A 25,400-nucleotide genomic window follows, 5' to 3' on the forward strand; every position below is an offset into this window, starting at 1 on the left:
GCAAAGATGGATGCCTGGTGGAACTCCTGATGTAACATTACGCTATCTTCTTCCAGGCAAGCAACTCGAATACAAAGAGCTGGGCAGCCACAGCATGACCTGGCACATAACATTCGAATAGTGGAGCTGTGTGCCGGCGGACCTTTCAGCTGCAACTGGGGCATCTGATTCATGTGTGCACTAAACGCAGCAATGCCCCTCCCTCATCTGCTGTGAGGCTGTCAGTAAATATCACACCAGGTGTGCCATTGAGTTGCACTCATTCAGGCTTAAAAGTCCTTGTTACACTAACATATCCTGTGAGTTAGAGGACTTCAGATAGGACTGCTAATAGCAGGGGTTGTTAAATTAACCCAGAAGTAGGCCAGATTGTGAATGGATTGCTGATTCAGGAATGCAGGGATCCAACTGGCCATGGTGCATTAAGTTGGCATTGACCACGAGACCTTAGCTGTTGCAGGACAGGAAGAGGAATGAACACTTTTACCGGTCAGGTGCCTACCTAGGAGTAAGTTGCTACTGTTCAAACACGCCATGAAGCTGGTCAGCCAAGACAGCCCCATCCTCTCTCTCTCTCTTCCTCCTCCTCCTTCTTCTCTCCTCCTCCTCCTCCTCCTTCTCTCCCTCCCTCCCTCCTCCTCCTCCTCCTCCTCCTCCTCCTCCTCCTCCTCCCCCCCCCCCCCCCCCCCGTTTTAGTCTTGACATCTGATTCAGCGGGATATCTGAATTCCCAACATCAGCGAATGGGGCCGGTGAATCTCCCCAAGTGATGACATGAGGAAAAACCTTTTAATGCAGCGAGTGGTTCAGATTTAGAATGGATTGCCTACGAACGTGGTGGAGAAGGGTTCAATACAGGAGGCATTCAGAAGGGAATTGAATCGTTATCTGAAAAGAAAAACAATGTGCAGGGCTGCAGGGAAAAGATGAACAGATATAGCCGGCTGAATGGCATCCTTCTGTCCTGTTACCATTCAATGTTTCTATGATGTGCGGATGTGTTTCTGCTCTATACTAGTTCATATTAACAAAAGTGACACAATAAAACTCACAGAACACATAGATAATGTACATTTGTGGAAATTTATTGAAATATAGTGAAACATTTTACAATTTCTCACATTTCTATATTCTATTCAATATTGGGATCAGAAGAAAAGCAGATTCAATAATGATATTAAATGAAATTAAAAGCAAATTCGCTTCTTTTGAGAGTCTGTTAAAAAAATTACCGTTAAACTTTGTAATGGGGTTATGGGAAAAAATGAAATTAATCTGCTAGTGAGGAGTTTATATATGCTACCCAGGCCAAGGTTAAAAAAGAGATAATTCAGGCAATCTAACAATTCTGCAATTTGCTTCCAACATTTCTAATATACACATTAAAAAAATCAGAATAGAATCTTGAATAATTTGCATTCAAGACATTTGTAGAACCTGGCCATGATCTGACATCTAAAGGCAGAAGAAATTATCTGTCAAAGTGTAATTTATTTAGCTCCTCTGTTGGGTGGTCCTTGAAGCTCAGTCTGTGGCTCAGGAACAGAGTATCTTCAAATGAAAAAAGTTAATCAAACTGGAGTTCAAGTTGTGTTTTGGAGTTGTAATTTCTTGTGTCATGAAGTGTTAGCTAAAGGTTCCTCACACAAAACAAATATTACAAGTTTAGATGCATTGGCCATGCTAAATTCTCCCTCACTGTACCCGAACAAGCGCCAGAATGTGGCGACTAGGGGATTTTCACAGTAACTTCATTGCAGTTTTAACGTTAGCATACTTGTGACTAGTAAGTAAACTTTAGAGAGGATGTTTTGGACATCTAGTAGCTGATTATAGATCAGTTTTAACCAAGGCTTGTGGATTATTCATGTAACTCATTAAAACACATTTGATAGGATTACATGGTGGCAATTACTGAAACCAATTTTTTTATTCCAGATCTTTTTTAATTAACTGAATTAAAATTCCCCAGCTACCATGTGGGTTCTGAATACACAATATCACCAATATGCTACCACTGCTATCAACTGAATATGAATAATTATCTGACATTGGTAGTAGTTGGCTGAATGAATAAAATATTTATGCTGAAGATGACAGGTCATCGAATTGGAACAGTAACTTTGTTTGTCTCTCCATGGATACTGCCAACTGAGAATTTTCAGCACTTCGTTTTTCTTAATGCTCAAGCTTGGTTTATTGAGAGGAAGCTCTATATCATTGTCCCTAGCCAGTCCTAAAACTAGAATTAATGATCATTATGTTTTTGAAGCAGAATATACCACTAGACATGATCCCTTGACCCAGACAAATAATCATCCCATATCTCTTTCTACGAAGCTAAAACCTAAAAGTTGTGACAACAGATGTTATGATTGGTACCATGGAGCAGGAAACAAGACCCTCTTGCTCATGGGACTTGAGTTGGACATACTGGAGTTCCTTGCGCGATATACCACACTTCATTATGCCGACCAACTAATGTCATCGGACTACATGAAAAATAAATTTAAAAAAATTTGACTTTAATAGGAGCAATTTTTATTGAAGTGAACATTGCAAATTAATGTACATAATATGTATTGCAGAATGGGACAGGCCCCTGGTCTTTTTCTTTAGCTTTCACCTCTTCTGAGATAATGTGACGGAAACAAAAATATAAAGGGAAAAAGATACAATCTATATCTTTAATAATAGCTCACTGTTAACCATGTGCATATGTTAGTTTTCCTTTCTCCCAGATAGAAAATATAATATCTTTGTTTGGCTTTTTTGTGTCACTGGAGTAGCCAGTGACCCAATCTCATGAAAAATCACAGACCCTCTTCCCTATATACAAGCAGCAACTCGTAACCCCACTGCATTGCTCTCCTTCCGTCTCACTCATTATTTGTACTCGAGAGTATAAGCTCTCAAATCTTCAACTGTGCTGCAACAGTACTGACTACTTGGAATTGAAAGTGTACTTCATTCTCCCCATTTCATCATAGTTAAATGATAAACACCGTGCAAAGATTTCCAGATGTGTTTGCCTGCCTGGCTAGATAACCGTTATACTAAATCAACAGTCTCCTAAACTTGCATTAACTCCTTACCTGTTGTAGGCAGCACCATAGTAATAATTGGAGTTATAGTGTTCACCAGCATTATTCAGTTGCTGCTTCAATTTTGAGGCATAATTTTTTAAATTCCACGTCATTAACCAACCACCAAAGGATTTCACGTAAGTATACATATCTGGGAAGTCAATGAAATAAATCTGTTTCGTATAAAAGAAAAATAATGTCAGTTGATAAAAATGGAAACATTAAGTGTCTCATGGAATTGATTATTTAATGTGTCAAGAGGAATCTCAACATTAAAAAACTTCCTTGTTTAATAACAATCTTGTGCCATAAAATGGTGGGTTATAGCTTTGGCTTGAACTTAGCATGTAGTAAACTCCTGGTCTAATTTGAATGACAGCATGATGCTACACTCTCAGAGTTGGCAGAAAAATTAGAGAATTAAAGTGCTGCCAGGTGTCACTTCTTTACATTGCCACATCATGTTGCTCAATTTGGGAGCAAATTAAATCATTAACTTTTAGTTAAGAGATAAAAATTACATTTTATAGGTACATTTGCTCTCATTTTAATGCGCTCATTTGAGGTAACAGCATTTCTGGTTGGATGGTTGTGATTCACCAGTGACAGCTAAATATAAAGTATTTTAAAGTCATTGGGTGAGATCTTACCACAAATTAGCAGTCTTGGTTCTGATGAGAAAAATAATGTGTTTCACAGGCTAGTTTTCTTTCCAGATCTGATCAGAGTCTGCCACAAAAGAACAGCTGGACACATTTCACACTGTGGGGCATGGCAGCGGGTTGCTTGGCGGGGACGGGAGGGGGGTTGGGGGAATGTGGTGGTGGAGCATGGCCTCAACACACTAGCAAAGCTCTGGTACACTAAGGTCGGGGTTCCGTGTTTAAAGGATGCCCTGATTAAAACACAAATAAAGACATTCTGAGCCTGTACTTCATCCCCCGCTAAATCAGATGCAGAACTGCAACCTCTTCCCCCCACATTCCCCACAAATAGTTAATACCAACCTTCAGTTCGCTTCCTCTACGAACAATTGTGCTGAATCATAGATTAAACAGGAAGCAAACAAATAAGTATTATCATTCTGATAAAGGAACCAAATCTACTGACACAGTTTCTTCAAAGCATATTTATCATTAACACCATTTTAAGGAGGCATTATTGAATGTGTTGGAAATAAAACTTTCCTTCATTTGATCTCCTGCATGCAGAGCTCTTGATTGGCAACATGCCATCAGGGATTATTCAGATAGGCCAAATGTTTTCCTCACTGGAGCAGGAGAAATAGGAGTGAGTCACCCTGTTGACTTGTGTATCATTTCATGGCTATATGAAGATCAGCATTCAAAGAACAGTACAGCACATGAACAGGCCCTTCGACTTACCAAGTCTGTGCTGACACAGAATCCTCTCTAATATTTTCTTGCCTCTATGTGGTCCAAATCCCTCTATTCCCTGCCTATTGATGTATCTATCCAGATGCCTCTTGAATGTTATTATGGAATCTTTTTCCACCACCACCCCTGGCAGTGCTATCCAGGCATTCACCACCCTCTGTGTGGAAAAACTTGCCTCTTACATCTCTTTTAAACATCCCCCCCTTCACTTTCAACCAATGTCTCAGTAATTGACCCATGACCTTGGGAAAAAGACTCTGACTATCCACTCTATACAAGTCTGTCATAATCTTGTAAACCCTTATTAGGTCCCCCGTCATCCCCCAATGCTCCAATGAAAACAATTCATGTTTCTGCAACCTTTCTTCATAGCCCATATCCTCTAAACCAAGCAACGTTCTGGTAAATCTCTTCAACACCCTTTCCAATGCATCACCATCATCCTTCTGGTAGTGTGGTGACCAAAATTGTACACAATATTCCAAATGTGGCCTAACCAACATCTTATACAGCTGCAACATGATTTTCCAATTCTTACACTCAACACTCCGACTGATGAAGACCAGCATGCCATATGCTTTCTTGACCATCTGGTCCACCTGAGTTGCCACCTTCAGGGAACTGTGGATCTGCACACCTAGATCCCTCTATGTGCTAATATTTCTAAGGACTCTACCATTGCTGAATATTTACTAAACTCCCTGTGAGTAGATTGACTGCCTTAGCAGTAAATGATATATAATAGAGGGAAATGAAAGGAGCAGCAAATTTAAAAAAAAACAAACAAAACTGGACCAGTAGAAATGTTGAACTTTCTAATTACTCACATTAGTGTCAATGGGTGCTGGGGGGTTCTGCTGATAATCAGTTGGGAGCAAAAAGTGGATGACGTAGTTCTTGTATTCCATTATTCCTTCAGTTTGAGGTATCTGAAGCAGAACAGGAGCTGTCATGTTGATATGTTTGCCTGCAAATAAATAACACTGTTACCACTTGTTCATAATGGGTACTTTCCTGATTTGCCACTATAATTTTGGTGGAAGATTGGTAGGAATTTTGAAAAAAGGATAACTGCTGAAGTTACAGTGAAAGATTGATATATCTGGAAGTCTTTATACCCTGTTAATATATTGACATGGGCAAAACCATCAGGTCCCATCACCCCCACCCGATACTGCCAGGGTGCCAGGCTGCGACTACCCAGCCCTGCCCTCAACTATCCGGGGCAGGGGGTGGGGCTGTAATGGTCTCCAGTCCCACCAGCGAGGCCATCATGTCAGGTTACCATTGGTGGGGACCGTATGATTTGGTTTGATTTGATTTATTATTGTCACATGTACATAACATACAATGAAAAACACTGTTCCTTGCACATTATACAGACAAAACATACCATTCATAGAGAGTCCAGAATGTAGTGTTACAGTCATAGTTAGGGTGCAGAGAAAGATTAGCTTAATGCAAGGTAAGTCCATTCAAAAGCCTGACAGCAGCAGGGAAGAAGCTGTTCTCGAGCCAGTTGGAACGTGACCCCAGACTTTTGTATCCTTTTCCCGAAGGAAGAAGGTGGAAGAGAGAATGTCCGGGGTGCGTGGGGTCCTTAATTATTGCTGACTACTTTGCCGAGGCAGCAGGAAGTGTTGATAGTCAGTGGATGGGGGCTGGTTTGGGATTGGGATAAATTCATGACCTTTTGTAGATCCTTACGGTCTTGGGCAGAGCAGGAGTCATATCAAGCTGTGATACATCCAGAAGGAATGCTTTCTATGGTGCATCTGTAAAAGTTGGTGAGTGTTGTAGCTGACATGCCAAATTTCCTTAGTCTTCTGAGAAAGTAGAGGCGTTGGTGTGCTTTCCTAACTATAGTGTTGGCATGGGGAGGACAGTACCTGTTATTGGTGATAGAACATAGAACACTACAGCACAAACAGGCCCTTCGGCCCACGAGTTGTGCCGATCACATCAACACCTACCAACCTACAGACCTATCTATAACCCTCAATCTCATTAAACCCCATATACTCATCCAGAAGTCTTTTAAAAGACCCCAGCGAGTTCGCCTCCACCACCACTGACGGCAGCCGATTCCATTCACTCACCACCCTCTGAGTGAAAAACTTACCCCTAACATCACTTCTGAACCTCCCTCCCCGCACCTTAAATCTGTGTCCTCTCGTAGCAACCATTTCAACCTGGGGAAATAGCCTCTGAGAGTCCACCCTATCTATTCCTCTCAACATTTTGTAAACTTCTATCAGGTCGCCTCTCAACCTTCGTCTCTCCAGGGAAAAGAGTCCCAGCTCCCTCAACCTAACTTCATAAGGCATGCCTCCCAGTCCAGGCAACATCCTTGTAAATCTCCTCTGCACCCTCTCAATAGCTTCTACATCTTTCCTATAGTGAGGCGACCAGAACTGCGCACAATACTCTAAATGAGGCCTGACAAGGGTCTTATAAAGTTGCAGCATTACCTCCCGACTCCTAAACTCAATCCCTCGATGAATGAAGGCCAGTACACCATACGCCTTCTTGACCACCTCCTCCACCTGCGAGGCCGATTTAAGAGTCCTGTGGACCCGGACCCCAAGATCCTTCTGCTCTTCAACACTACTCAGACTTCTGCCCTTGATAGTGTACTCGTTCATCCCGTTGGTTCTGCCAAAATGGACGACTACACATTTATCTGCGTTGAAGTCCATCTGCCACTTCTCCGCCCAGTCCTGCATCCTATCTATGTCCTGCTGCAACTTTTGCCATCCTTCCAGACCATCCACAACACAACCAACCTTCGTGTCATCAGCGAACTTACTTACCCATCCCTCCACTTCCTCATCCAGGTCATTTATGAAAATGACAAACAACAAGGGTCCCAGACCAGATCCTTGAGGCACTCTGCTGGTGACTGACCTCCATTCAGAAAAAGCCCCATCCACAACCACTCTCTGCCTTCTGCAGGCAAGCCAGTTCTGGATCCACAAGGCCAAAGGCCCTTGGATCCCATGGCCTCTCACCTTCTCAAGAAGTCTTGCATGGGGGACCTTATCAAACGCCTTGCTGAAGTCCATGTACACTACATCCACGGCACTTCCTTCGTCAATGTGTTCAGTCACATTATCGAAGAACTCAACTAGGCTCGTAAGGCACGACCTGCCCTTGACAAATCCATGCTGACTATTCCTGATCATGTTAAACCTCTCCAAATGTTTGTAAATCTTATCCCTCAGAAGCCTCTCCATCAGCTTACCAACCACTGAGGTTAGACTCACCGGTCGGTAATTTCCCGGGCTATCTCTGTTCCCTTTCTTGAAAATAGGAACTACATCCGCAATCCTCCAATCCTCCGGAACCTCTCCTGTCTCCATTGACGACGCAAAGATCATCGCCAGGGGCTCTGCAATCTCTTCCCTCGCCTCCCACAGTATCTTGGGGTACATCCCATCTGGTCCCGGCGACTTATCTACCTTGATGGAATTCAAAAGTTCCAACACATCCTCCTCCTTAATATTCACGTACTCAATCCTTTCCATCTGCTGGAAATCCATAACAAAATCTCCCAGATCGGCTTCCACTGTGAATACTGAGGCGAAGTACTCGTTAAGCACCTCTGCCATTTCTTCTGGTTCCACACAAACCTTTCCCCCCTCACCTTTTATAGGTCCTATCCCTTCTCTTCTTATCCTTTTACCTTTCACATATTTATAGAAGGCCTTGGGATTCTCCTTAATCTTACCCGCCAAGGTCTTCTCATGACCCCTTCTGGCTCTCCTAATTTCCCTTTTAAGTTCCTTCCTACAGTCCTTATACTCCTCAAGATCTTTAACCTCTCCTAATTCCCTGAACCTCTTGTACACCTTCCTTTTCCTCCTGACGAGGTTCAACACAGCCTTTGTGCACCACGGTTCCCTCGACCTACCAAAACCCCCTTGTCTCATCGGAACGTTGTCATTCAGAGCTCCAGACACACATTCCTTGAATATCTGCCACCTTCCTTCAGTACTTTTCCCTAAGAACGCCTCCTTCCAGTTTATTTGTCCAAGTAACTTCCTGACTTCTTCGTATCTCCCCTTACCCCAGACAAACACCTTCCTAGCCTGCCTGATCCTCTCTCGTTCCAACGCAATTGTGAAGGAGATAGAATTATGGTCACCATTTCCAAGATGCTCTCCTACCGAAAGATCCATCACCTGCCCTGGTTCATTCGCCAGTACCAGGTCAAGTACAGCCTCTCCCCTCGTAGGCTTATCCACATACTGTGTCAGGAAACCTTCCTGAACACACCTAACAAACTCCTCCCCATCCAAACCCCTTACCCTAGGGATATTCCAGTCGATGTTTGGGAAATTGAAGTCTCCCATCACGACAACTCTGTTGTTAAAACATCTCTCCAGAATCTGTTTTCCTATTTGCACTTCAACTTCCCTGTCACTATTGGGCGGCCTATAGAATACACCCAGCAAAGTTTTCGACCCTTTGCTGTTTGTAACTTCCACCCACAGAGATTCTGTAGACAGTCCCTCCACGACATCCTCTTTCTCTGCAGCCATGACACTGTCCCTGATCAACAGTGCCACTCCACCACCCCTTCTGCCACCCTCCCTGTCCTTCCTGAAGCACCTGAAGCCTGGCACCTGAAGTACCCAGTCCTGTCTCTGAGACATCCAAGTCTCCGTAATGGCCACCACATCACAATCCCAAACAGTAATCCACGCCCTAAGCTCATCTACCTTATTCACTACACTCCTTGCATTAAAATATATACACTTCAGCCCCTCAGTCTGGGCATTTTCCATCTCCATCGCCTGTCTAACCTCCCTCCCATACTGCCTGCGGTCCTCCCCTACCTGGGAGCGAACCTCCTCCGTCCCAGTTTCCCCATCACAGTGATCTAAAAACTTGAAGCCGTCGACCCTTTCTACTTCGTCCCCATTGATGTAGACAGGGGCATGCTCTCCATTATACTTCCTGAAGTCGATGACAATTTCCTTTCTTTTGTTGACGTTGAATGAGTGATTATTGTTGCTGCACCAGTTCACCAGATTCTCTATCTCATTCCTGTACTCTTGTCATTGAGATCTGACCCACTACGGTGGTGTCTTCAGCAAACTTGAAAGTTGAATTGTAGAGGAATTTGGCCACACAGACATAGGTATATAAGGAATATAGTCAGGGGCTGAAAACACAGCCTTGTGGGGCACCAGTGTTGATGATTGTGGAGAAGGTATTGTTGTCTATCCTTACTGATTGTGGTCTATGAGTTAGGACGTTCAGAATCCATTCACAGAGGGAGGTGACGAGGCCCAGGCCATGGAGTTTGGAGATGAGATTTCTGGGAATACTAGTGTTGAAGGCTGAGCCGTAGTCAATAAATAGGAGTCTGACATAAGTGTCTTTGTTATTTAGGTGTTCCAGGGCTGAGTGCAGGGCCAGGGAAATGGCGTCTGCTATGGATCTGTTGCGGCAGTAGTCAAACTGTAGTGCATCCAGGTAGTCAGGAAGGCTGGAATTGATTCAAGCCGTGACTAACCTTTCGGAGCACTTCGTAAAGATGGATGTCAGAGCCATCGGCCGATAGCCATTAAGGTACGCTGCTTGGTTTTTCTTAGTACTGGGTCATTGTCTTGAAGCAGATAGGGACTTCAGATTGTTAGAAAGAGAGATTGTAGATGTATTTGAATACCTCCCCCAGCTGATCCATGCAGGATCTGAGATATGTGATCCTCGACACTGATGACCTTGACTGATGAGCAGGTGATGGCACGTGAGCCTGGACGATAGTGCCCAGGACTCACTAATTACGTTCAGTTAGGTTTTGAATATTGAAATCAGCTTTGCACTCTTTCTGGGCACAAAGTTTATTTTTGCCAGCAGAATAGGGCTGGTATCATCGCGAGAGGTGAAGAAACCAGGCGCAAACCCAATTTTTTGCCCCTCATCCTATCTTAATGGCTCACTGCGAAGGTTGACCAACTTGTCATGCCAGTAAGTTTGTCCCCATTAGCTATCCTCATTTCAAAAAGTGAATTGTTCAAAACCCGGCTGTGTGTATTATATCCTGCACTAATAACTGCTTCCCGTCATTACTGACCTTTCTTGACTTCTGATATCCTGGGGTCAATCTTGAACCCATGCTTGTCATCCGTGTGAATGTTGGCGGTGGCTCAAGATCCAGAAATCACAGTTATCACCGGTGAGATCGTAATTTTGAATCTTCCTTGTTGTCAATATCATTCATTTCGATACATGGTGGCTGGGAGCGGTCAGAGAAGCCTCTTTGGTCCCATTCTGTGAAATTACTTCCTCTAAAGCCCTCTGTCTCTTTACTTTATCCTAGCTGCATTAAGATCCTCCTTAAAACTTACCTTCTTGCTATTGTCAGAACGCTGTCATAATCTTATTACTAATTGTGCTTTTTATTTACCATAAAAACTATTTGAAATTGGTTTAATTATTTTTTAGGATGGTGTTCCCCTTTCAACATTGTTGTAAACTGTTGTGTCACAGATGGTTCCTGGTTAAGAAGATGATTAGGTGGACAACCTGGTCTGCTATGGAGCAAGTAACTAGGAAAATGTATAAGAATGACAGTGGGTGAGTACCCTTGAATTCTTTCTCCCTCTGGGGAAGTGCCTGCTCTCCACCAGCCTCTTACCAAAAACAACACACTTGACTACATAGCCAAACAGTGAAATGTTTTTTTTCAAAGGTTAAGCAATTTATTTGGTGAGACAACTTATTAAAAAAAACTTGAAAATAAAGCCTATAGGGAAGTAATTATTTTAGTTGATTTGTCACTGTTATACTTAATTTTTTGTTCTCCTATTTGTACCTTCTACATTCTTGCCCCGAATGTACTGAAAGATCCTTGTGAATCCTTGATAGCCAGCAAATTCCATTACGAGGGAAGTAACGTTTGTTGCAACCCATTTTGAAGCATTATAATGGCGAACCTGCATGTGAAGCAGCAGAGAAAAGCCGTGGTTAGCACGAAGCAGCCCATTCAACTAGCCAAATGTCCAGCAGCAGAGCCTGAATAAAATATATTTTAATTCAAAGTTCTCCCACTATGTCATTTGTGATTTTGTTTTCTACATCAATTATTTTTCTAGTTATTTTAGTGTGGGTGTCAGTTTCAACTATTTTTGTCATCTGGATCCACACCCACCAGAAACTAGGCTGAGATTGCTCAATATCATTCTATGTAGGTTGCTTACATCTGGCAAAGAAAGTAAACCTTTGTTTGTTGGTCTGATCTGGATTAAATTCAGATCCCATACAATTGTGAAAGGACAGTGTCGTCATTCAAGCAACCAATTGCTATTTTAACACCACCCATTTAGGTGTCATCAGTTATTAAGGAAGATTAAATAAATTCTTCAGCAATTGTTTATTAGCCATATTGTGCCTATTGTTTTGAAAACCCAAGGAAAGAACTATTAAACAAATCCAGCAACTGTCTTTCAAATTCTATTTATCTAGAACAGGCAACAAGCACAAAAATGCCCACCCCATATTGGGTAGATAAACTCTTCAGCACTTATTTGTTCATTTTAGAATTGAGAGTGAGTTCTGAATTTTGCTTCTCACCTCATAATCTGGAGTTTCACAAACAAGATTGTAACTGAAACATTCATTTACTTCTTTGCACTGAGCTGGTTTAGAATAACTGTTCAAAAACAAAATTAGAAGCAAATATTACCCAAAACATTCTTTCCCACAGTTTTTGTATATACATTGTACGTTGTGTTAAGTCACAGTTTAATTTTTAACAGATATGCTATTGAAGATGCTTAATGATATATAAAAGTTGGGAGGGGGAGGGAATTCTCAGCAGCGTGGGGTAACATCATGCCACAGCTAATCCTGTGGAAGTGGGTGTGCTACCAGTGGGACCAGAGAATCCAGCTGGTGTGAATGGCCGGAGAATTCCCCCCATAATGTCTGACCACAGAGATATGATGTGGAGATGCCGGCGTTGGACTGGGGTAAACACAGTAAGAAGTCTGACAACACCAGGTTTAAGTCCAACCGATTTATTTTGATAGTAAACTCGCAAGCTTTCGAGGTTTGCCCCTTCGTCGGGTTTGCCCTAGTCACCTGACAAAGGGGCAAACCCCGAAAGCTTGCGAGTTTACTATCAAATAAATCGGTTGGGCTTAAACCTGGTGTTGTCAGACTTCTCACAGAGATATGGACAGGGCGATTCTCCCAGGCGCTAGCAGGAATTGCGATGGCCCATTGAATGCTGTTAGGACATCCAGGATTCTCACTGAGTGTCAAACCTGTTGCAAGTTTCATGTCTGCTGCGTCAGCCCCGATCAGGTTCCCGACCAAAGCAGAAAAGAACCTCGTGAATAATCAGAATTGCTCATTTTGGTGTCATTATCTGGCTGGAAGCCGAATTCAGTGCTCCCTCTCCCCATCCAGTGGGAAGTCCAGTGGTTGCGATTTGATGCAGATCCCTGGTCTCTGAGGAGGAGGGGGGCAAAGAGTTAAGTGCTGTGCCCATGTGCCCCTCTGCCGCTCAGGCTATGGGGGGGGAGAGGTAGACTTCAGGGCTCTCCCTGGGTGAGGGTTTCATGGCTCAACTGCCCCTTCTTGTCTTGGGAAAAGTGGATCAATCTTGGCATGGTGATCTCAGGCAGTTTCCTGTTCAAACTCTTCATTCTTGTCTGTGTACTGTGAAACCTTTGAAGTGGCCTGGTCACTTTAATATCAATACTTCCTGGAAGCCTCCAAAACACAACTGCACCTCACTCTACAGAGGAATTGCCTTTGCTCCCTCTCAGAAGCCCCTGGTGTGAGCATTCCCATTTGAAATCTTCTGACTGGCAGAATCACTCGGGTGATTCTTTTTGTCCCCTGAACGATCAGCAGGTGATGAATAGCAGGACCCTGGGAAGCACTGAGGATCAGATGGACCTTGGTCTGCATGTACATGGGTCTTTTAAGATAGTAGGTGGATAAAATGGTTAAGAAGGCATATTGTATACTTGCTTTTATTAGTCATGGCATAGAGTTTAAGAACAGGGGAGATTATGCTGAAACTTTATGAATGTTGGCTAGGCCACAGCAAGAGTATTGTGTAGTTCTGGAATCTACACTGCAGGAGCGAGGTGATAGCACTGGATAAGGTGCACAGGAAATTTACCAGGATGTTGCCTGGGCTGGAGTTAGTAATTGACTAACAATTAGGTTGGTACACTAAGTTGCATCATCTAATGGAAAGGAAGAAAATTAATGAGCATATTTGTCTTTCTTGTTTCAACAGGTAATTTTAGTGAGGGACATTCTTCCAGCGGAGCAGGCAGAGAAGGGAGTGATTTTGGAGAGGAGAGCTGGAAGGCAAGCTGAGTTTACCTTGTGGGGGAGGGGGGATATACATGACCTTCCAGGGGTAAGCCACAGTGACCAGGTCTCTGGCAGGGAGTCGGGCTCTGTGGCTCAGAAGGGAAAGGGGGAGAATAGTAGAGGAATAGTGGTGGGGGGTCAACAGTTAGAGGCACAGACAGGTGGTTCTGTGGGCACGAACGAGACTCCAGGATGGTAGTCTGCCTCCCTGGTACCAGGGTCCTGGATGTCTCTGAGCAGGTAGAAAGCATCCTAAAAGGGGAGAGTAATCAGACAGATGTCATTGTCCACATTGGTACAAATGATGTAGGCAGAAAGAGCAGGGAGGTCCTGCAAGAGCAATTTAGGGAGTTAGGTAGAAGGCTAAAAAACAGGACCTCTAGGGTAGTGATCTCTGGATTACTTCCCGTGCCACGTGCTAGTGAGACTAAGAACAGGGAGATTGTGCAGCTGAACATGTGGCTAAAGAACTGGTGGAGTAGGGAGGGTTTCAGATTCAAGGATCACTGGGAAGTTTTCCAGGGAGGATGGGACCTGTACAAGAAGGACAGGTTACACCTAAACTGGAGGGACACAAATATCCTGGCTGGGAGGTTTGCTAGTGTGGTTCGGATGGGTTTAAACTAATGTGGCGGGGAGGTGGGAATCAAAACAATAGGTCAGCGAGTGTAGAGACTGGGGACAAACATGGGGCCAAGACAAGGCTACCTAAGAAGAAGAGCAATCTGGGGGAGGATAAACTCAGTGGGCCTGGAGGTCTGGAGTGCATCTGCGTAAATGCAAGGAGTGTAACAGGCAAAACAAATGAACTTAGAGCCTTAATGCATGCGTGGAACTTGGATTTAGTTGCTGTGACAGAGATTTGGTTAAAAGAAGAACAGCTGAATATTCTGTGGTATAAGTGTTTTAGGCGAGACAGAGGAGGGGCTAGAAGAGGTGGAGGAGTAGCAATACTGGTTAGGGAGCATATTACAGCGGTGCAGAGGGTGGATAATTTGGAAGGATCATGTAACGAGACACTGTGGGTAGAGCTCAGAAACAGGAAGGGCGCAGTCACTATGCTGGGGGTATACGACAGGTCTCCCAACAGCCCACGGGAAGTTGAAGAACAGATATGTAAAGAAATTCTAGAAGGTGTAGAAAAAATAGGGTTGTTGTAGTGGGAGACTTTAATTTCCCTCATATAGACTGAAAATCCCTTAGGGGAAGAATTTGTAAAATGTGTCCAGGAAGGTTCTTTGGAACAATATGTTGATAGTCCAAGTAGAGAGGAGGCTATACTGGATCTAGTACTAGGGAATGAGCCCGGTCAGGTCATCAAAGTTTCAGTGGGGGAACATGTGGCGAACAATGACCACAATTCTGTAAACTTTCGGATAGTTATGGAAAAGAACGAGGGTTGTCTTATGGGTAAGGTGCTGAATTGAGGGAAGGCTGATAACAGCCGGATTAGGCAGGATTTGGTGGCTATTGATCGCGAGAGGCTGTTCAAGGGTAAATCCACATCTGGCATGTGGGAGTCTTTTAACGAACAGTTGATAGGAGTGCAGAACAGGCATGTGCCTGTAAAGAGGAAGGACAGGAAAGGTAGGATTCGAGAGCAATGGATAACCAGAGAAATTGTGGGTCTAATCAAAGAGAAGAAAACGGCATACATAAAGTCCAGGCAGCTGAAAACAAGATGAAGCACTGGAGGAATACAGAGAAAGTAGAAAAGAACTCAAAAAGAGAGTTAGAATGGCAAAAAGGGGTCACGAAATGTCCCTTTCAGACAGGATTAAGGAGAATGCCAAGGCATTTTATACATACGTTAGGAACAAGAGGGTTGTCAGAGAGAAAGTCGGATCTCTCAAGAACAAAGGAGGGGAATTATGCTTAGAACCCAAGGAAGTAGGTGAGATCCTAAATAATTACTTTGCATCAGTATTCACAAAGGAGACGGACATGTTGATTGGTAATGTCTCAGAGGGATGTGTAGATCCGTTGGAACAAATCGCAATTGCAAGGGGGGAAATGTTAGGTGTTTTAAGCATTAAGGTAGACAAATCCCCAGGGCCAGATGGCATCTATCCTAGATTACTGAGAGAGACAAGAGATGAAATTGCTGGGCCTCTCTTTGTTTCTTCATTGGACACAGGTGAGGTCCCAGAGGACTGGAGGATGGCAAATGTGGTCCCGTTATTTAAGAAGGGTAGCAAGAATAACCGGGGTAATTATAGGCCCGTGAGCTTGACGCCCTTGGGAAGGAAATTATTGGAGAACATTCTTAGGATCTATACACATTTAGAACTGAATAGTCTCATTAGCAATAGACAGTATGGTTTTGTACGAGGGAGGTCATGCATCACAAATCTGGTTGAGTTTTTTGAGGAGGTGACAAAAATGATTGAAGAGGGAAGGGCCGTGGATGTCGTCCATATGGATTTTAGTAAAGTATTTGACAAAGTCCCTCATGGCAAGCTGGTGCAAAAGGTTAAATCTCACGGGATCAAAGGTGAACTGGCTAGATCCTAAGAATGTTCTCCAATAATTTCCTTCCCAAGGGCGTCAAGATGGGTACAGAACTGGCTTGGCCATAGAAGACAGAGGGTAGAAGTGGAGGGGTCTTTTTCTGTTTGGAGGTCTGTGACTAGTGATGTTTGGCAGGGCTCTGTACTGGGACCTCTGCTGTTTGTGATATATATAAATGATTTGGAAGAAGATGTAGTTGGTCTGGTTAGTAAATTTGCAGACGACACAAAGATTGCTGGAGTTGCGGATAGTAATGAACATTGTGAGAGAATACAGCAGGATATAGATAGGCTGGAAAATTGGGAGGAGAAATGGCAGATGGAATTTAATCCAGATAAATGCAAAGTGATGAATTTTGATAGATCTAATGCAGGGGGGAGGGGAGCTACTCAGTAAATGGCAGAACCATCAGGAGTATAGACGCACAGCGAGATCTGGGTGTGCAAGTCCACAGATCCTTAAAGGTGGCAGCACAGGTGGAAAAGGTGGTGAAGAAGGCAAATGGCATGCTTGCCTTTATTGGATGGGGCATGGAGTATAAAAGTTGGATATGATGTTGCAGTTATATAGAACGTTGGTTAGGCCACATTTGGAATACTGCATCCAGTTCTGGTCACCACACTAGCAGGAGGATGTGGAGGCTTTGAAGAGAGTACAGAAAAGGTTTACCAGGATGTTGCCTGGTATGGAGGGTATTAGCTATGAGGTGGGATTGAGTAAACTGGAGTTGTTCTCCCTGGAAAGATGGTGGTTGAGGGGCGACCTAATAGAAGTTTATAAAATTATGAAGGGCATAGATAGGGTGAACAGTAGGAAGCTTTTTCTCAGGTCAGAAATGACAAACATAAGGGGTCATAAGTTCAAGGTAAGGGGGGGGCAAGGTTCAATACAGATATGCGGGGAGTGTATTTTACACACAGGGTAGTGGGGGCCTGGAATGCACTACCAAGCAAGGTGGTTGAGGCAGACATGCTAGGATCATTTAAGACTTATCTAGATAGCCACATGAACAAACTGGGAATAGAGGGAAAAAAACGGATGGTCTAGTTAGGAACACATGATCGGTGCATACTTGGAGGGCTGAAGGGCCTGTGCTGTATTTTTCTTTGCTTCTTTGATGTTATTGAGCCATAGAGCAATACAGCAGGGTAACAGGCCCTTCGGCCCAACTGGTCCATGTTGACCATAATGCTAATCCCAATTGCCCGCGTTTGGCCCATATCCCTCGAACGTCACAATATCTGCCACCATTGATAGCAGTGTGTGTATTTGATAGCTTCAAGTGCACTCGATGCCTTTAAGTACCTTTTGTCATTTGGTCACATTCAAAATTAAAGATAGAAAAACACTACTGATTGCTTTGCAACTGGGCATCAGTCCTTAGACTGCCAGTCTCCACTTTGCTTAACAAAGTATCTGTTTCACCCTGCTACTAAGCTGATTTGCAGCTCACAGGTCCTCAGTAAAGCTAAAACCTTATCAGATTTTTTTTATCAAAGGCTTTTCTCTTCATTTCATTCCAACTTCCTAACAATGCAGGCATACACATTAGGAACAGGAGGAGATCATTTGGCCCATCAAACCCGTGTTGCCAAGATCATGGTCATTTTCCTGCCTGTCCCAAATGTTTTAACTCCCTATTGGTTGTGATTCTATCTGCCTTTGATTTAAAAACATTAAATGATTCTGTTTCTACCCGCTCCAAGGAAAGAATTCTACACGTTCAAACCCCCCAGAGAGGAAAGAAATTCTCCTCATCCTTGTTTTAAATGGAAGATCCTTATTTTTAAACAGTGATTCCTTGTTCTGCTCTTTCCAACCATCAAGCAGAACTTAAGTAATGTTTGAAGTTTATAAATTGCTGTTATTTTTGTATAAACCCATTATTTTTCTTTTTGTGTTAGAGATTTGTGAACACTTCTGTACCGTAGAAAATACAAACTCATTCTTCTTCTGTGTTTGCTAATTAATGGCTGCTTTGTGTTTCAAAGGGTGAAGGTTATTTCATTGCTACACCAATGCTGTCCTGCAATTATTCATGAACAGAGGTAGCCTGGTCCCTTAGCATCATGTCTCCACCAGCCGTAAGGCAGAGTCCCCCACTTTGTGGAGCAATCCATATTATATCAGGACTGCATTGCGCTTTTGCTTTTTAATTTTCTACCCTATTCTCCTTCCCCAAAGGTACTAAGTGGGATTTTACATTCTCGCCTGTCACTAGACTGGAAATTCCAGCCCAAAGTCAACAGATCTGTTGCTGGTCTGTCAAATTTTCCATCTGGCTAGTTCAATTCCTGTAGTTTCCGAGCTGTAAAATCCCACCCGCTGACAGATCTTGAGGTGCAACTCGCAGGGTAATGAGCATTCCCTGGTTCCTTGCCAAATCATGACGAAGGGACTAACCCCGAAAGCTAGTGAGTTTACTATCAAATAAATCGATTGGACTCAAACCTGGTGTTGTCAGACTTTTTACTGTTCCTTGCCAAATCACCATTTTTCAAGCGTGAGTCTCGGTAGTGATTATCGGCAAGGCATTTGAAACTAGGGGCATCACACCTCAACCCCATGCTGACCTCATGCAACCTCATGATGCATTTTTCAGCAGTGGTCAGATGATAAAGAGATTCACTATTTATCAGTAATTTAGCACAAAGAGAAATACAGGTGTAAACATCTGAAGGGGCTGAAGATTGGGGGATGAGGGACGGGAAAGGGCCATTGAGTTCAGGGTTGGGGGCTGAAGGAAAGGGGCCGATGATTGGGATTTGGATAGAGACGTGTTATCTCCGATTGGGAGTGGGGAGGGGAGCCCCTGAGAGTGGTGGGTTAGGGGAGGTTTACTCAGGTTATGATCAGGGCATCAAAGATGCCCTTTCAAGATGGTGTCCCAATCTCTGTGCAGCTGAGTTTTGTGGCTCCCAGCTACCCAAATGATGACATGAAACATGCCCCCCTTGGTTTTTTTGGCAGAGTGTGGTAAGATCTCAAGAGAAAACCAGCGTATTTCTTTTGCTGGAAACAGTACTCTCACCATTTTTTGCTAAGATTTAGCCAATTGTTTCTAAATTTCATGCCCCTATTATACTCGTTTTAGGACGCTTTCAGTTTACTTACCTGATGCCAGCTTCTGTCAGACCAAGAAATAGCAAGATAATTAATTCAGCCCAGTACCTGAGGGGGAAGGAGAAAGAATTGGAACCAATTAAAATAATGTAGATAGATTTTCACATTTTCAGCTTCGCAATTCCAAAAAAACCTTGGAATTATTTCAGCAGTTGTTTCTTTTTGTTCAAAAATAAGTAAAGTTGAAATTGAATAGAAATATAAAATGATGATGTTTGGGAGAAAGAATGTAATAGATAGAGGAGACTAAATACCCATTCTACCCATCAGCTCTACCCCATCAGAATCTCTCATGGATTCTTGTCTTCTTTGAGTCAGTCACGTATAGAATATGAGCTGAATCTTCCAGTTCCGCTTCAGGCAACCTCCCAAGACAGGTTTCCCAGCAGCTTAATGGGCAAGCCACGCAAAATGCTGTAGACATCAGCGGGTCTGGAAGATCTGACTGGTAGCCAATGCTGAGCTGCTTCCACCAAGGAAAATGTTTTAATTTTATTATTCAAACAAGATAAAACAAAATATCGATTAAAAATAATATATTGTATTATTTTTAAGTTCCTACTCATTCATACTAAAAGCAACTCCCTGAGTGACATATCTGTATTATGGATAGGTTTAAAACTCGAGATTTAAATAATTTTTAGTAAAAGTGGAAATATAATTGGTTGTCACAAGGTGGCAGTGGAGGAAGTCAGTCAATCCAGGCAGGATCACAAAGTTAGTTTAATTTTATTATCATTGTATTAGATTTTCCAGTCAGTGGTGAAGCAATGGTGCTTGCTGTTGACCGTGAAGAAAGCTTCCCAGCAAATCTATCAATCTCTAGAGCGCGAATTTCACCTTTTTAAATGTGAATTTGGGACAAAGTCAATGGAATCTTCAGATGTCCAACAACAGAGATGTCATCAAACAGGGTAAACAGCCAAGTACGTAGAAGAATTTTCAGTGAATCAGCATGTAAAATGTACTGATTATCCTTTACTTTTTTACAGAGAGCAAAATAAATACTGAGTGCACATGAAATGTTGACAATAAACAATTCTAAAAATTGCAATGCTAATAATGTAAGAATTTTTTTATTATCGTGGGAAAAATTGACATTCTCCAAATGAGTTTTATTTCCCAAGGCCAGAAAGGTTCTTCTGCAGTAGCACATCTACAAACATTTAATCCCTCCACCACTGTCACTCAGTAGCAGCATCTATCTACAAGATGCACTGCAGCAATTCACCAAAGATCGTTAGACGGCGCCTTCCAAACCCGCGACCACTTCCATCTAGAAGGACAAGGCAAGCAGATACATGGGAACACCACCACTTGCAAGTTCCTCTCCAAGCCACTCACTGTCCTGACTTGGAAATATATTGCCATTCCTTCACAATTGCTGGGTCAAAATCCTGGAATTCTCTCCCTAATGGCATTGTGGGTCGACCCACAGCATGTGCACTGCAGTAATTCAAGAAGGCAGCTCACCACCACCTTCTCAAGGGAATCTAGGGATGGGCAATAAATGCTCACCAGCCAGCGATGTCCATGTCCCACAAATGAATAAAAAAAGCTTTTAAAAACTTAATTATGCCTAATCAACAAGGTGTAACCTTTTCAGGGGTTTTAAAAGCAATATTAAAAACTAAAGGGGACGTTCCCATTAGTTCAGTCAGATCTACAAATTGCTGGCTGTGGGGACTTCAGCAGCATTCTCTACGCAGGAGGAATGAATCACTAAGTTTTGCATCTAGTTGCACGTATGTGGGTGCCAGAAGTTATTATTCAATTTCACAGGATATTGAATGGCAAACAGTGACAATTTGTCATCATTATAATGCAACATCTGGACTATTGGAGTAATGTCAATTTTCACACCACCGTTGTCCTCAAGGGCCATGACCTGCTGCTGGTGTTTGTTTCCATCGGCACCAACGGCCCAATAGTCACACACAAGTGGCCATCTTCTCTGTGTGAGCCAAGAGAATTGGTGGTGTTAAATATTCAGCATGAGGATCATCATGGCTGAATTTGATCCTCTTGATGGAGTCGCCTGGTTTCCAATCAGAAGCAGGAACCCTCACTGACTCTCTCCTCCCTGCCTAATCACACAGAGGCAAATTATAGCTCTCCTGTTGACCCACTTGACATTGTGGAATTCAACAGAGATAGTGCATTTATTATTATGCGTGGTTTTATTTTGTTGTGATTCTGTTTTCATGTTACACCCTTATTCATTATTTCTCTTCTAAAAAATTACTAGATTATTCAATTATTATAATTTTTTTGGGGATATCTAAATCTATCTTTTGCCAGAAGCATCAGTGTGTGGTCAACAAATTGATACAGTAACCTGAAACACAGTTGTAATGGATCAGTAATTTGTTCCAGGCATTTATCTAATCCTCATGAGGATAGCCTGATTTTTGGCAGCCTTTTCTGTTTTATTTAGCTTTTCTGTGGCCTCAGCAGAATAAATAAAAGTTGAAGAACCCCAAAATATTTTATGTACTAACCTCTCTGCAATCACTGCTTTCCCTTATGGAGTTGTAATTTCACTTTGATTTATACCACATTTTGTCATATTTGTTGGTATAGCATACTTCTCATCTACATTTATGCACAGTAACTGCTAAATAAGTTATTTTTTGAAAGTACAGATCTTTGAGAAACTTTTTGTTCTATGTTTTTTTGAACAATCATTCATATGACCTTATCATAACCACTGAAACAGTGTTTTGATGAGAGAATGTACAGCGCGATTTAACGCCTGTTCAGTGTTAACAAAATGATCATGCTCCTGTGCTGATCCCAGCCCTAAAGTTTGTAGGATCAATGAGAGGGGCTGACAAATGCCTAGGTACATTAATGACGCTTCCCATCCCATGTAGGTGGAAAGTCCATTGCCTGTCTGGTGTGGGGGATGTGGGAAAAGGCTTTACCCAAAGCATTATCTCCATTTCAACCCCTGGTGTCTACCTCCTTCCCCTCACCATCCTCTTGTAGGTGTAAAGGGGCTTTCACACTTTTATAATAAATGTACTGTGTTCTTCAGAAATCCAGAATGCTACCCTCTATCGTTAAAATATTGACCACGTCTGAGCTAGAAGGAGGCCCGAGTCTTGGAAAGACAGGAGGAAGTTCCTGAAGAGAGAGGGCACTCCTTATGTTTAGGACAAAGTTAAACACTCAGGTAAATACAGAAGCTATTAGTTTTGCCTTTGTTATCGTTTTGTGTCACACTTAATATTTCCTTTACAAGACTATTAAATCTAGCCATGTATATGTTGCTTTTAACTTATAAAGTGAAACAGACTGTAAAGTTAATACAATATTTAGCTTTCAGTTTTCCTAATCTTAGGTGGTGCTGCTGTCCCATGCAGCGCACACAAATGATGGTGCAGATGACAGGTGATAAGGACGGTATGCCTCAGAGGGACTTGCCAGGTAAGCTGCTGCATACACTATTCACTCGGAAAGAGATTTTGACTTTTTAAAAGCAATAATGAACAGGGAGGAAGGTTTAGTACAATCCAGAGATTAAGAAGTGCCAAAATGATGACTGCGAGGTTGTAGTCATAAGAATGGATGGGATGACATGAAAGTAAGTATAAATGATGTTAGGGAGGGAGATGGGGCTATTTCGAATCAATGTCAACAATGCATTTAACAGCTTGTGTAGAATTTGTGGTAATTGAACCACATTTACTTTAAAGCAGGTTATTCATTTCTAAGTAAAAGAAAAGTAAGATTTGCACTTATTAGGTCCCTATCTCACTGCTTGGAAACATTTCAAAGCACTACAATGTGTATTCAGTTTTAAAATTATCCTGACTGTTACTATGTAAAAATTGAGAGAAGCCAAACTCACATTGCTGCTGCTGAAGTTTTCTTCTCAACCCCTCTGCTATCAGTCAATTACTGCTGAGCAAATGAAAAACAGCTCTCCTTTTAAGCACCCTTTATATTAAGGGTGGGGCGTGATTATAAAATTTTGGTTATTCAACACTCAGTGTCAAAGAAGGCTGTGTAATGATTTTTGCAGCAGATCATTTTCACTGCGTGCGAACTAACTGTGTAAATCACATAACAGGCATTTCAACAATACAGCTGCAAGAACAACCGCCAACTCTTTTGTAAGCTTGTCATGTGTGATTCTTTGCCAAGATTGTCCAATGTTATGAAACCTTTTTGGGCTGTTGCCATCATTGTGGGTCTTGAATGAGGTTGCCCATGGTTAGGATTATTAGAGGTGGCTGGAGACAAGGCTGTTTTTTTAACCTTTTGATAAACATTCTTCTAACTACATACAGGATAAAACTTAGCACAAAGCTTCACATAAATCTTTGAGGGCAATCTTACCAGAAATTGGCAAAGTGTCAGTTCTGGCGAAAAGCTCCCCAGCTCCACTGACCAGCTTTCTCTCCAGATTTTGAGACTCTTAGTCTGAAAAAAAAGAGTGGCTGTAGTCCACACTGGTGAGGCAGGGACTCTTAGACCTGGGGACAGGCTCCACTGAAATAAGGGCACCGTTTTTAAATGGCGCCCCATTTGGATCACAGATCTCACTCCCCGCCACAATCTTCACCAGTGCCAGCCATCCCCTTCCCTTCCTCCTCTGCCATGGTTGTGTAATCATGGCCAATATTCACGTCCCCTTCCCCCATCATCACTGGCACCTCCCCATCACCACTGGCATTCACATCCTTCCCCAGTGCATGCTCCCCCCCCCCACCTTCAAACTGGAAATAAATTTTCCCCCTCCCCCCGCCACGAACCCTGACACTGCCCCCGATACAGAATATCATGTTGGCAAGATATGACTATTTAGTGAGAGGGGATAATTTGGTGAGGGGAGGTGGGTAAATAGATGTAGATGTATTCAAGTGCATTAAAATCAGTGTCTCAGTCATGAATCTGATTACATCACAGGCCAATGAAGGGTGGGGATATTTTGAAATTGCAACCTCATCAGCAAGATTTGGGATTTTCAATTTTTTGCCAGATTTTGGGCCCTCTCCAGTGATTTCACGCACAGACCTCTCAGCATAACCTGCTGCCATGTGATCCTATATCACTGCTGTTGTAGACTATATTCACATTAACCTTTTAGACTACATTTGGAACTGGGCTGGACTGTTGTTTATATTCAGATTCTGATGCGTTGGTGGTTCTTTGCCTAATTACCATAGCAGGGAGGGATTGCTTTTCATTTTGTCAACCACAACCAAATGAGCTCAGTCACAGAGTGATAATTACAAAATCTTCCCCCGTGTCTGCGTGGGTTTCTTCCGGTTTCCTCCCACGGTCCAAATATGTGCAGGTTTGGTGGGTTAGCCATGCTCAATTGCCCCGTAGTGTAGGGAAATTAACAGGGTAAATATACAAGGTTACGGGGATAGGGCCTGGGTGACATTGTTGTCTGTGCAGTCTCTGGGTTGAATTATGAATGAAAGATTCTATGATGTATAAATATAGAAATCATGACCCTGAATTTCAGTGTAAGATTACCTGTAATTTTGCATGAAGTGGCTGAAACTACAGTTCTTGTGTACTGTGTTATGTCGTTGGGGACGAGAAACAGCAGAGTGTCCAATTATCACCTTTTGTGCTATCCCGAGAATTTCCATGGATCTGTGGAAGATCACTTTTACCTGAGACTCTCAGTGTACAGCCACAAGAAGTATCTTTAGATGTACACCTTTCCCTTAGTCTTTAGGTTGCTGAATTGTTCCTTTGCAACTTGAAGTAATCTTTTAATCTTGTGAAAAGTCTACGAAATTGGCCTTCTGTTTCATTTGGAGTGGAGAAACAGTTTGGTTTTTATTTGAACTTTGCACTCCGAACTAAACCTATTTATCTGGATGATTGTTATCCCATTAAAAAATGCTTCTGTTCAGGAGATGAAGGATATGGAGTAGCAGGAGCAGTGATAGTTGTGTCTTCATCA

General features: G+C 42.7%; 1 protein-coding gene across 1 annotated transcript; it reads right to left on the reverse strand.

Annotated features, from left to right (window-relative positions):
• Window positions 1–1,064: 1,064 nt before the first annotated feature.
• Window positions 1,065–23,421, reverse strand: LOC145361029 (heme-binding protein 2-like). The gene is made up of 7 exons (XM_080216574.1): window positions 23,322–23,421; window positions 19,457–19,513; window positions 12,068–12,146; window positions 11,310–11,430; window positions 5,311–5,450; window positions 3,096–3,259; window positions 1,065–2,492 (listed from the first exon to the last, which is right to left on the reverse strand). Coding segments are annotated over exons 1-7 (645 nt in total). The 5' UTR covers window positions 23,324–23,421; the 3' UTR covers window positions 1,065–2,410.
• Window positions 23,422–25,400: the final 1,979 nt, after the last annotated feature.

This window comes from Carcharhinus amblyrhynchos, chromosome 33, assembly GCF_965287045.1.
Source record: "Carcharhinus amblyrhynchos chromosome 33, sCarAmb.v2.hapA, whole genome shotgun sequence".
Classification (NCBI taxonomy): domain Eukaryota; kingdom Metazoa; phylum Chordata; class Chondrichthyes; order Carcharhiniformes; family Carcharhinidae; genus Carcharhinus; species Carcharhinus amblyrhynchos.